This window comes from Salvia miltiorrhiza, chromosome 1 (genome assembly GCF_028751815.1).
Source record: "Salvia miltiorrhiza cultivar Shanhuang (shh) chromosome 1, IMPLAD_Smil_shh, whole genome shotgun sequence".
Lineage (NCBI taxonomy): Eukaryota > Viridiplantae > Streptophyta > Magnoliopsida > Lamiales > Lamiaceae > Salvia > Salvia miltiorrhiza.
In genome coordinates, this window is record NC_080387.1 from 74,437,823 (window position 1) to 74,451,511 (window position 13,689).

General features: G+C 37.9%; 2 protein-coding genes across 2 annotated transcripts; both read right to left on the reverse strand.

Annotated features, from left to right (window-relative positions):
• Positions 1–282: 282 nt before the first annotated feature.
• On the reverse strand, positions 283–2,265 carry LOC131006149 (UDP-glycosyltransferase 91C1). Its single transcript, XM_057933320.1, has 2 exons — positions 1,531–2,265; positions 283–1,166 (listed from the first exon to the last, which is right to left on the reverse strand). Exons 1-2 carry the CDS (start codon positions 2,120–2,122, stop codon positions 364–366), a joined length of 1,395 nt encoding a protein of 464 aa, XP_057789303.1. The 5' UTR covers positions 2,123–2,265; the 3' UTR covers positions 283–363.
• A 2,431-nt stretch (positions 2,266–4,696) lies between these two features.
• Positions 4,697–7,568, reverse strand: LOC131006151 (transcription factor SRM1-like). Its single transcript, XM_057933323.1, has 2 exons — positions 6,941–7,568; positions 4,697–5,243 (listed from the first exon to the last, which is right to left on the reverse strand). Exons 1-2 carry the CDS (start codon positions 7,345–7,347, stop codon positions 4,976–4,978), a joined length of 675 nt encoding a protein of 224 aa, XP_057789306.1. The 5' UTR covers positions 7,348–7,568; the 3' UTR covers positions 4,697–4,975.
• Positions 7,569–13,689: the final 6,121 nt, after the last annotated feature.

Consider the following 13,689-nt stretch of genomic DNA (forward strand, 5'->3'; position numbering starts at 1 on the left):
TAAGCTCCGTTTTCTTGATGTGTATTTATTTTTCATGAATGATAAGATACACGAGTGAGTGTTTTTATCTTTATTACTAAGATTTCTTCGATCTTGCCCCTTCAATAAGATATGAGTCAAATAAAATTCACTCTAACTAATGATAAAATTATTGAGGATTTTAAGATATCTTAAAGTTTTAAATTAGTAATATTATCTGTTTAGGTTCATTGTGCTCAATCTTTCTTTGGTATACAATTAGATAGCCAAATAACAAAGTGAAAAAACTGAGATAGTGTGTAGTTATGTCAAATAAATCTTGGGATTGAAATGATTCCAAGATTCAATTTTTAGATATCCCAATTATTCATAACAACAATTTTCTCAAATCCCATTTGTCTGCATCATGTGATGAACTAAAGTGTCAACATAAGAGTTGCTTCTGCTCTCACTCCCAAACAGCTCTCTCATCTTGCTTGCATTCTCTCTCACTGATCTGCCCTCCTCCCCCACCAATGCCGCCCTCACCGCCTCCGCCACCGCCTCGCCTGTGAACGATCCGTCGGCCTCGTTTCTCGGTATCTCGATGCCCACTCCCTTCTCCTGCAGGAGCCTAGCATTCAGCCCCTGGTCATTCATGACCGGGAACAGGATCAGCGGCCGCCCGAACCCGAGGGCCTCCGTGGCCGAGTTCCATCCACAGTGCGTCAGGAATCCCCCGACCGCCACATGGCCAAGAATCTTGACCTGTGGTGCCCATTTTGAGTAGACAACACCCCTGTCTCTGACTCTGTCACAGAATCCTTCTGGAAGCTTCTCATAGCTTCTGTTCAGCACCCAAAAGAAAGGTGATCCACATTGCTCCAACCCTAGGGCTAATTCTTGAGCTTCTTCATTTGTTAGCACAGCTTCAGTTCCAAGTGCAACATACACTAATGAGCCCTCCTTTTGTAGGTCAAGGAACTCTCTGATCTTTGTCCACTCCTCGTCGCCCTCGTCTCGTTCGTCTCCGGACGGCAGGGCCCCAACCGGGAAGACCGGCTTCCGGTAGAGGCTGCGGACGAGTTCGAACCACTCGGGCTCGAACTCGACGCATGATCTGAAGATGACTATGTCGCTGCCGTCTACGGAAAGCGCGAACCGGATCGAATCGTTCGTGCCGGAGTCGTAGTCATTCCCGTCGGCATCTGTTTCCAATCGGGAAACAATATTAGAATTGAGCCCGTCATCCCCTTAAAAAGCCTTATTAGTGGAACAATGTTCATTGATAAATTTAATTTTCATTATAATTGAAAAAAGAAATAGCGACGGAACAGTGTCCCGTCGGTATAGGTTCCGTCGGTAATTTCGACGGGAGTAGTTAGTGGTACTAGATTAGAATCACCGACGGAATTCTTCGTCGGTTTCTGGTTGCTTTTCTTATAATGTCTTAGCGGAACTATTTATCAAGTCGATGTGGGACAAACACGACGACTTCAACAAAAAGAATCTAAGATATTTCAAGTCAATGAAAAGAAGCAGTTTTTTTCAGTTAGGGGTTGTGCACTCCACCTTTTTCTTTGTTCTTAGTCATTTCGTGGAGGCGGAAAGCCATGTTGGAGGAGGCAGGGAGCCACTCCGGCACGACGGTGTAGTCCTCTGCGGCGGACCTGCTGAACGCCCCGTTCAGCAGCACGGACGGGGGCCCGAGGAACGCCATGAACGCGGCCGTAAAGAGGCTGAAGTAGGCCCTCTTGATGCCGAGCTCCCCCGCGAGCCGGGGCAGCCAGTGGGAGGCGTAGTCGTAGACGATCCAGTCGGGCTTGGGGCTAGCGTTCTCGAGGAAAGAACGCAGCTCCGGCTCGAGAAGGTCGAGGGCGACCTTGAGCAGCTGCTGCTTGACGTGGGGCACGTCCATCGAGGACTCCGCGTCGGGGGGCAGGTGCTCGACCGGGGGCAGAGGGATGGCGACGAGGTCGATGAGGCGGGAGAGGTGTGGAGGCACTTTGACTGTTTTTTTAAGGTTTCTTGGGCTTGAAATGAATGAGATTTTGTGGCCTCTTCGAGCTACGTATTTCGATAGCTCGAAGAAGGGCCTGAGATGGCCTATGGCCATCCATGGAAACATCACTACGTGGAGTTTCTTGCCTTGTTCTTCTTCCATAGGTGGATAATTGAGGAATGGGAGAGTTTGGAATGGGTTAGGTTTTTTCAATCTTATTCAACTTTTTTTAAAATAAATAAATAATAGTAATGGTTTGTAGTGGAATATGTTATCATCTTGATAATGATGTGAATGTGTTTTTTTCTGCATTGGATTTTTGAAGTCTTGAGCAAGTTGCAATTTTTTTTTTTTGCTGCAAATCTTGAAATTCAAGGTTGATGATTGTGTGTGATTGGAACGTGTAGAAGCATGATTTGGTCCTATCTTAAAACAGGATATGCTAAGCCTCTAAATCTACAGACCACTATTTATTTACGCACGTGTTTTTGTAACCCTCCTCCAAAAATTTAAAAAATAAATAAAAACTTTTTTACTAGTTTCAGTAGTTTGTACAATGTGATGAGTGGCTCCACTAATTATTACATATGTATAATATCTATGTCGTTAATGTCGGCGTGGCTGCCATAACAATAGCTTCTTTTTTTAACATATGAAGATGATTAACTAAATATCTATATTTAATTTGTTAACTATAATGCAACTTAGTCCATGAGTCTATGGATTTTGATTGATATTTTGTTATGATGAATTTTCCAATAGAATTTTTTTTTTTACACGTGGGTGTGTTTGCTTTGAGGTATAAGGAAGGGATAAGCTTCCCTTACTATCTTATACCTCGTTTGCTTTGGCGTAAAAAAAATTCGAACAGATGATATAAATTTTCAGGCAACACCTTATTTCTTGAGATAAGAAATAATTTTATACCTAAAAGAGAGGTGGTATAATTTTATACCACCTAATGAAGAGTGGATAACTATATTATCATTCAAACCAAATACTCCCTCCGTCCACCAAAAATATGCCACAATTTCCTTTTTCGTCCGTCCACAAAAAATATGCCACTTCCATTTTTAGTAGTAGGGTCCACACAACTCCACTCACATTTAAAGTGGGACCCTTACTCCACTACCAACTTTACTCACATTTTCTTAAAACCCGTGCCGAAAGCAAAGTGGCATATTTTTCGTGGACGGAGGGAGTAACATACAAAAAAAACGTGATCTCCATTTTAAGTGATAAATTTATACTCCCTCCGTCCCATTATTGAAGACACACTTTCCTTATTGGGGTGTCCCAATAATAAAGACACACTTCCAAATAAGGAAAGAATTAGGCTTTAATATACACTAATTAATTGCACCTTAATTAAAGTATAAATAAGACCAAAAAAAACCCTAAACCAATTTTCTACCCTCTGCCTCTCTCTCCCAGAATCGACCCCCCTCTCTCTCTCGGCTCTCTCGCCGCCGGCGCCGCCCTGACCGCAACACCTCCCGACGAAGGCCGGCGGTATCCATCCCCATCTCGCCCTCTCTCTCTCTCTCTCGCCCGACGAAGACGTCGCCTCAGCGGTGCAGCCGCCGCCTGCTGCTTCTTCTCCGGCTGAACAACCGTCACCCACCCCCTGTTCGGCCGTCACCCACCCCCCTCTCTTCTCCTTTCGACTGCACAGTAGCGGTGGCTTCGCTTCCTCCGACGGAATCGTTTGCCTCCTCTCCTTCGTTTTCTCCCTCCTCGCCGGTGGACTAGGGTTTGCAGCGCGGCGCCCCTCCCCTTCTCTTCTCCTTCTCCGCTGCATTTACTTCGATTCGATTTTGGGTTCGATTTTGCAGGTTCGATTCTGGGTTTGATTTCTGGGTTTGATTTGGGGGTTTAATTTCTGAGGTGGTGGTGGTTGTCGTAGGCGGCGGCGGTAGTGTCGATTTTGGGTATGAATTGGGGGTTGAATTTCTGAGGTGGCGGTGGTGTCGGAGGTGGCGGTGGTGGTTGTCGGAGGCGGCGGTGGTGGTTGTCGGAGGTGGGGGTTGTCGGAGGTGGGGGTTGAGTTTCCAGACAATATTTTTTATTTAATTCATTTAAATTAATTAAAATTTTCGAAATTAATGAAATTACAAAAATTTAAAATTCAACTAAAACATTAAATAGAAATAAATAAATACACTAAATTAAAACTAATCAACTACACTAATAGTGGTGGGCCACAACACTTTAACAACTAATCTACCTTTCCTTAATCTCCGTGCCCAAAAGACCTATGTCTTTATTAATGGGACGGAGGGAGTACTTTATTATATTATCCATCCATTTAGAGCAAACACACCCATATACAGTAATATATTTTATAATACTCATTTTCTTTTATCATTATAATGACTTTTCCCTTTCTATCTTTCAACTATTAAAGTTGCACAATACTAAAATTGCAATAGATAAGAAGTGGATTTGTAATAGGGCATCTAGACTTCTCAAAGACAAAAGGATGTGGATTTGCAATAGTGTATCACTACTTCTCAACACAATCATCAAGCAAAAGGAGAAATTCTTGTTTGCTTTTCCATCATCCAATAAAAAATTCTAGGAGTACATGGATAACACTTCTAATATAAGTCCATTTGCAATATACAAAGTCAAAACCTCTTTTCACCAAACATTAAGCCCATTCACATCAGGGATCAATTTCATTCATTTCAAAACACTATTCAAACTATAAAAACTTGCTCAAAACACCACAAATGGAGATGAAATAAGGTTTTCATGAACAAGAATATAAACAACCAAGCAAGTTTTACCAAATTTCAACTAGATTTGTGTGTAATCTCTTTACAACTAAATAACTAAGACCCTGTGAGCTCTAAAACCTACCAAACTCTCTAATCACCACATCTATCAACTATCGACTATCTCTTTCTGATACAATCATACCAAAACATCTTTACAAATTTTATCTGTTAATCCTAAATGAAGCTATCATATATGTATATTTACACAGAGAATATATAGCTTTCTAGTACTTCACCTCGGCATGGAGAAGTTAAAGGCTTGGTAGCCCCCTTGACTGGGAAGACTCGTGGGCGCAGGAGGAGGCACGGTTAAGCTGTCCATGGCAGTTGTTATATCGTGAATGCTGGACCTTTTCCTCTCTTTCTTGCCAGATGTATGACGGAGAAAATATTTCTGGGCGTGACTAGCAACTTGTGTTGGAGTCCTCGTGACCACTACATTCCTGGATATGCTTCTCCAGTCGCCTTTGCCGTACCTATCAAGCCCAATTAAGAACAACCTGCACATCACAAAATGATATTGAGTTGATGCAAATAATACATCAGCCGTTTTATCGCTACATATTCAGTACAAAAGTTCACATCGAGAAAATGTTGTTGCCAATCACATGAACTGACTCGATTATCCCATGGTAACGGCAACAAATGTCGAATAGTTGTTATTTCTGTCAAGTAAGCTGAAGTGCACATGATTTTTGTGATATATCATAGACACATAGAAACTGTCCTTTAGTAAATAGCTCGAGAAACCAGACGCCTAAACCATATTATACCCTTTCTTCATCTTTTTATGCATCTTGCATAGACTCAACTATTGATCTAAGAACAACTTTACTAAAACATCTATAACTATAAAGCATTCCATATGGAAGAAAATCATGACTAAAGTGACATCAAGTTCATTCTCCTATATTCAGTAGAAAAGTTCACATCGAGAAAATGTTGTTGCCAATCACATGAACTGACTCGATTATCCCATGGTAACGGCAACAAATGTCGAATAGTTGTTATTTCAATCAAGTAAGCTGAAGTGCACATGATTTTTGTGATATATCATGGACACATAGAAACTGTCCTTTAGTAAATAGCTCGAGAAACCAGACGCCTAAACCATATAATACCCTTTCTTCATCTTTTTATGCATCTTGCATAGACTCAACTATTGATCTAAGAACAACTTTACTAAAACATCTATAACTATAAAGCATTCCATATGGAAGAAAATCATGACTAAAGTGACATCAAGTTCATTCTCCTATATTCAGTAGAAAAGTTCACATCGAGAAAATGTTGTTGCCAATCACATGAACTGACTCGATTATCCCATGGTAACGGCAACAAATGTCGAATAGTTGTTATTTTCTATCTAGTAAGCTGAAGTGCAAATGATTTTTGTGATATATCATAGACACGTAGAAACTGTCCTTTAGTAAATAGCTCGAGAAACCAGACGCCTAAACCATATAATACCCTTTCTTCATCTTTTTATGCATCTTGCATAGACTCAACTATTGATCTAAGAACAACTTTACTAAAACATCTATAACTATAAAGCATTCCATATGGAAGAAAATCATGACTAAAGTGCCATCAAGTTCATTCTCCTATTGCAACTCTACGTCTACGAGCAAAACTCCAAATATTTCTATCAACTATATATCTATTAATGGGAAGTCCTAAACAAGATATCCCGTTTCGTTCTATTTCCACAAACTATAATTACCAAAGTTCTTCTCCAATTCCTATGTTAGCTTTGATCTCCATAACCATTTCTCAGCACCCTCAACCAATAAATGAACTATGAACTTAAAGCAATGTAACGAACAAAACGAGAGCTTCATTTCCAATATCTCCCAATCAGAAATTCGAAGAGGAAAAATAAACATTGCAAATGCTTCCAATTCTAGTAAAATCAGGATTTAAACCAAATTAATGATCCCAAAAAGGAGGCAATCAATTAATGGAATTCGGATCAATGCAAACGAGAAATCCAAGCATAACATTTAATACGAGAATCTACCAAACTTCCAAAATTAACACAGCACAAACAGAATTTGAAGATAAACAGAGAGAGAGAGCAGGAAAAAAAAAATTTAATTAAATTAACAATAATCATAACGAATTCCTCTCCTCCACAAACACACGCCTCAAAACAACGAATTTTCAGCTGAAAAAAGGCACATAGTCAAATTCAAACCTGTGCTCATCCTCAGTCCAAGGCGTGCCTTTCTTCCTCTCGACATCCAAGTGGCGGCTCCGATTCCCCGGCGAGCCAAACGAGATCTGCCCCGGCGTCCTCGACCTAGCCGGCTCGCCCTCCCACCCAATCGACCCCGACTCGTCCGAGTAGCTCGGCAGCTCGACCCGCCCCGAGTCAATCTCCGCGATATCGTACAGCAGCGCCTCGTAATGCGACTTCACCTCCTCCGGCGACTTCCCCGGCAGATACTCCGCTATCATGCGCCACCGATCGCCGAAGCCCTCCGGGAACTCCACCAGCGCCTTCTCGAAGATCTTATCCTCCTGCCGGCTCCACGAGGCCGCGTCGCAGCTCACTAGCTTGCTGTTGGCATCGATGCTGTACATGTTTCGGTGGAAATTCATGCAAATTTTTGATCAATTTGGATGGGTTTTAGCAGAAAACTGTTGCTTGCGGTGGGGTTTGTTTTTGGGGGAGAGTGTTTTTGTGGGAATTTTAGGTGAGGTATTGTAGGGATTATATACCGGAGAGGATTTTGGGAGGTAGCGAAAATTGTTAAATTTAGAAAGGAAATGACCACGTTTTTAGTTGCAACTTTCTGGAACCGGAGCGTCATTCACTGTACTCATCTGGAAGCCAAGTTCGCTTTGACTTCTCTTAAACTCATATTATAAAATTATGAGAAATATCCCAAAAAAAAAAAAACTCAACCTCTCTATTATTACAAAAGATAGACTACCATATATATGTAATTACAATTTACATCGTCCATTTTTTTTTTTAATTTGATTCATCTAAAATGTTTCATTATCCAAATGATGATATTAAATGGTTTTATTTTCCGAGTGATGACTCAGCAAGATGGGAATCCGACGATAATATAAAAAAATTCATAAAGAGGAAATCATATTTCATATACGCCAAAATGATATCGTTTTAACTTACGTATATTTCATTCAATCATTCATCTTCTTTTATTGACCGCTTTCTTAATGAGTTGTTGCGGCCGCTGCAATGGTTGTGACAACTTAATGTTTGTTAGATTTGGAAAAGGAAATTATTGCAGTTATAAATAAATTGCGACGTTATAGAGTAGTATTTTTTTTTTTTTTCTCCTTCTAAAATTGTGAGTGTGTTTTTACTTTTACCTAAGTTGCAACAATGAAACTCTCACATAATTCTCTCATGTTGTGGTTGAAAAATATACTAAACAAAGTTCAAAAAATAAGATATAATAATATCTTGAAGTTAAATAATTCACACATTTATAAAGTCAACAACACTTCTCGAGCAACGAATTTGACAAATTGAACTTGCTTTCCCTTACTGAAATTCTTGCATTCTTTGTCAATGATAAGCTTTAACGTTCAAGCTAATAGCTATGCATTTTTAATTAATCAAATTTTCCATAAATGTTAGTATTATTTTCTTCAAGTTTCACACACTATATATATTATGCAGTTACTTTGGCATATTATTTTGTGAAGGTCGAAAAGGTTTTAATTCTAAAGTTCAACATGCAATAATAAGTCCTTTTTTTTCTTTGACTGCAATAACAATAAAGAGATAAATATGTGGATACGATTTATCCATGTCAGATAAATAAAGTTATGTGACTTTGATATTGATAAAAGGGATGGGTTGTTTTCTTTCTAAAGTGGGGACTTAATGGAATTAAAAAAAATCATTAGCTTATTGAGTTTCAACAAAGAGCAATAACTTATGGATTTCCATGCAGCTTTTATCCCTATTTCTAATTTATTTTATTGTGTTTACTTTGATAGAAAATGTTAGAAAAAGTATATTTCCATCATTTTTACATGTTTCCTATGATGGATAATTTTCTCCGATCAGACTGGAAAATTTATTCGGGCAGCCCCTCTCACAAATGTTGGATAATATTATCCTATTGGGAGGGTGTGAAAATATTTTCCAACATTTCAATTTGTTTATCTATCTATTTCTAACAAAGTAAACACATGATAAAAAAAAAAAGAAGAAAAATATAACATTATTTCACATTTTCTTATTCATCATTTTCAAATGAAAATTTTACTACCAAAGTAAACACACCCTTATTGTAAGTAGATAACCTAAATTTAATTATGTTAAAACAAGCATAAAATAAACACACGCACGCGCGCAGGCAAAGGCACATGTTGTAAAACCTAATCAATTTAAATACTCATTTTTCACTCAAAAAGTAAATTAATTAGTTTTGTTGACTGAATTGGGTTTAAGAATCCTATCAGGTGTTCTTAGGATTTCTCTAATTGATTGACTAATACTCTCTCCGTTCCACGAATCTTGACACGTTTGAGTTCGACACGGAAATTAAGGAGATGTAGATTAGTGTTTTAAATGTATAATTAATAAAATATGATAAAGTAGGAGAGATAATGTAATAATTATTACCTTATTTGGAAATGTGTCAAGATTCTTGGGACGGCCCTAAAAGAAAATATGTCAAGATTCGTGGGACGGATGAAGTAATTATTAGCCTTTTATCTCAAAAAAAAATATTATATAATTAAGAATTACTATTTTTTTACATAATCTTAAAATTTTTAATTATCAGACATGAATTGAGATCATATATAAGATTAATTAAGCTAGTTTATGTCAACTCATTTTTGTAGTATACCCAAAGGAAATATTCATAAATAAATATATATGTTACCAAATTATTTATTGTGAAAACTACTCTATCGTGTAATTAGGTCACCAAAACTATTATCATCGCGTGATCAATTTTATTAATTTATTTAATCATGTTACTTGATGCGAGCTTACGTTCATGACCAGGGTCCAAATTATATTATAATGAAGTTTAATTATGTCTAATACTAGAATTAATCAAATGTGAAATTAATTACGATGTAGATTTATGATCACGCTTATATATATACTATAAAGATTAAAATTAAACTAATAATAATAAATTAAATATTATCTCTCATAAAATATCATCTAAATTTCACGATTTTATGTCAATTAACATTTATTTAAAGTATGTAACAGAAGATGCGAAGTTAATTGATGTTGGGCTCCATTCTTGCAATTTTACCATAAAATGAAGTTATGTGAGCAATTAAATGTACTATATTATATTATATAGTTATTGGTGTAGCCTTTTCAATGGCTAAGTTAGTCTCCTGTAGTAAGATTATGAAATACGTGTATATGTAAAAAGGTAGCGTATTTCATGTCCTTTATTTGGAATAATAGAATTTTATATATATTAAAAGGGGTTATGGCAAAAAAATACATGAATTTTGAAAAAAGTTGTAATTTTCACCTCAACTTTCAATTAAGCCCCAAAAATACATGAATTTATATTTTTGTTGTAATTTTCACATAAGTTTGACTTTCAACGAAATTAGTTTAATCAACAATCGAAATTAAGTCAAATATATTAATTTCTGCCTTCTTAGACCTCCGAGCTTCTAAATACTCATCATCATTAGAAGTTAGATTAACATCAAGTGAATTTCCGACTGTCAATTAAGTTCTAATTTCGTTGAAAGTCAAACTTAGGTGAAAATTGCAACAAAAATATAAATTCGTGTATTTTGAGGCTTAATTAAAAATTCAGGTGAGAATTGCAACTTTTTAAAAAGTTCACGTATTTTTTCGCCATAACCCTATATTAAAATAAGTGAAGACTAAAGAATCAACGAATCTCTCTCGTGCAGATTAATAAATGATTTCTTGATCTTTAATGTTTTTTTACGTTTTAAATTAAGTTCTTGAATGTATTGTACGGATCATCTTACGTGGCACAAATTGGATAATACTATATATTATACGAAATTATTAATTCGGGGCATATATAAAATAAACACCAATTTGTACTATTGAAAATGCAAAGAAGAAAATTAATACGTAAATATAATTGTATATGTGAAAATAGTTTATATTTACCACACATTATTGTGGAGTGGAGTTTGACTATCAATTTGCGAATTCTATATATATTTTTAAGTGGTTGGTGAATGGATAATTCTTGATTAAAGGTACATCGACTGTGTAAACAATATTATATACAATTATAAAAATAAAAAATGTCGGCAAAACTTTGAGTTTTCCAATCAGATTTTAGCAAACTTGAGCTTTGGAATCTTGTGATTGCCACTAATATCTGCATGCCTTTAAACATCATGCATAATTTTTATAATAATGTCGCATTGTTATTGGATAGAATATTTAATAATATACAATTACTATTAATTAACACAATGATTTACTTTTCGGAAAACCTCAGTCCTGCAAGTGGGTGAGGTCATCAGATGTCGGCGAAGACAAATTCATTGGAAAATTATATTTTGAAAATTATATGTAATTACAAGAAAAAAATTTGATTGGTCGATGAGATCTAGTTCAAGTAGCAAAGACTCTTCTTTGTGAGATATTTTTCTAATTTGGTGGGAGTAGTAATCTCGTCTACGTTCGTGGATCCTATTTAGGTGTTACTTGAAATTGGACTCCAAACTATTTAAAGAATTTGAACAGCCTGTGTCTCAGACGGCTGGGAACGACATGCCGAAACCACCTCCTGAACCGAACCCTTTTAGGGTTTCGTATGCTTCATCTCTTACACAAAATTTCATGCGCCCTGCGGATGTTCCCGCTCACAATTTCACGGCGCTCAAGCCATCCATTGTGGACGACAAACCTTGCCTGATTCTTTCGTCGCAATTCCATCAACGTCAGATTAAGAAATTTGAGCACGCTCTTCATGGTCGTCTGCTTCTTCATAAGGGAGATTTGCCTAGATTTGCTCATGACCTGCATAAAGAACTCGGTATTCTTTGGAAGACCAACGATCCTTGGCATATTGTTCCTCTTGGCAAGGGATACTTTACGATACGTTTTTCTTCGGCCTTGGATTTTGCGGCTGCTAATGCCAAACCCTCCTGGCGTCTTCGCTCGGGGATGCTTCGCCTTCAGGCTTGGGTACCTTTCTTCGATCCTTACAAAGCAACTGCCACTTTAGCTCAAGTTTGGATCCGTATTTTTCATTTGCCTCACGAATTTTGGCATCCTGAAGTGATTTCTGGCATCGCTCTTCATGTGGGAGCGCCTATTAAGATTGATGGCCAATCTGCGAATGCCTTCGTAGGTCATTTTGCCCGCGTGCTCGTTGAGATGGATATTACGGCAGAGGTTCCCGACTATATTGATGTAAAATGCGGTGATCGCTCGTTTGAGGTTGAGTTCGGGTATGAAAACTTGCCTTACTATTGTCATTCTTGTCATATCATTGGTCATACTACTAATGATTGTAGGAAAAACTCTTCTGTTGAGAATAATTCTTCCCCGATTCCGGACACTAATCTGGGCGAAGAGTTCAAGAAGGTTAAAGCTCGCAAGACTCCGAGATGGCATAGAGTCGAGCATACCCCTTCTACTGATCCGACTAGGAGTGTTAACAAGGCTGCCGATCCTCACACTGATCCGACTAGGAATGGTAATTCCTTTGATGCTCTTGTGGTCTCGGGAAAAGAGGCTGATACGGATACGGATATACCGGATAAAAGCTCAGATCAAACCGCTGAACCACAAGCTCAGGGAAGTGAGGCTAATGGGATTTCTCCGCATGCCCTGACTCCTTCCAACTCAGCTCAAGCAACTGGCGATCAGCAATCTCCTAATCATCTGCATCAGTCCCTCCTTGAGGCCCAACCTGAGTCTTCTTCTTCTGCGGAGACTATTGGTCCGAATCAGTATGAGTCCTCGGATGGGGCGCCTCTTCCGGCGGTTGATCATTCTGACTCGGCGAATCTAGCTTTGACGGGGACGCCAGGAAAGGCGATGATGGAGGATTCTCCCCTACCTCGCGGCCGTGGGCGTCCAAAGGGTACTACCAAGAAGGGGAGAGTTTCCGATTCCTCTATAAAGCACCGGCTCCGGCGTATAATCAAGAATGGTATGGAGATGAGTAAGAGTCGTGCGGATGGTGCCGTTTTGCAGGGCGCAGGTATTGTCTCTTCGTCGCCGGTGGAGTTCTTGAATAAAGTACAACATGCTCAGGATGGAGGTGTGACTCTGCAAAATTTTGTGATTCATTCTTCTTCCGACGCTGCTCGAGCTATGTCGGCGGTGGCTTCTAAAAGATGGGGAGATATGTTGGACGACGACGACTCTTTGGATGAGGATGAATCTCTAAATATTTTCTCATAGTTTGTTTTGTTTGTTTTTCGTTTACCCGTAGTTTCTCGCGGGTGTTTACACCTGCTTTTGTTTTGACCCTTGTCTTTCTTTCCTTTTAATAAAATTTCTATTTCAGCAGATTTCTCTCTTAACATATAAATATTCCTAAACAATTTAAAGTAATTATACTATTGTCTTAGGTTAAAATGTCATATCTTAGCAACACTTGATTAGCAAAAATAAAGAAAGTCTTCGAACCCTAGCTAGCTAGGCCCTATAAAGTTGATACATACAAAATTAATGATCTCCTAAAATCTCGTTTAATAGTATGTGGAGCATACTATGATGAATTGTGAGATATGTCAAAAGCGTATATATTTGTCAAAAGCCTATATATTATATGTATATGTTGCAATATATTATACTGTATGAATTTATATATATATATATATATATATATAGGGTGCGGTTATAGTGAGAACCACACTTATCGTGAGAACATAAGAATCATTAAAATCAATGCATCTACTATATAAATTAATGCATTCGCTATTAAATTTAATGCATCCGAAAATAATAAATTTTTTGCTCCC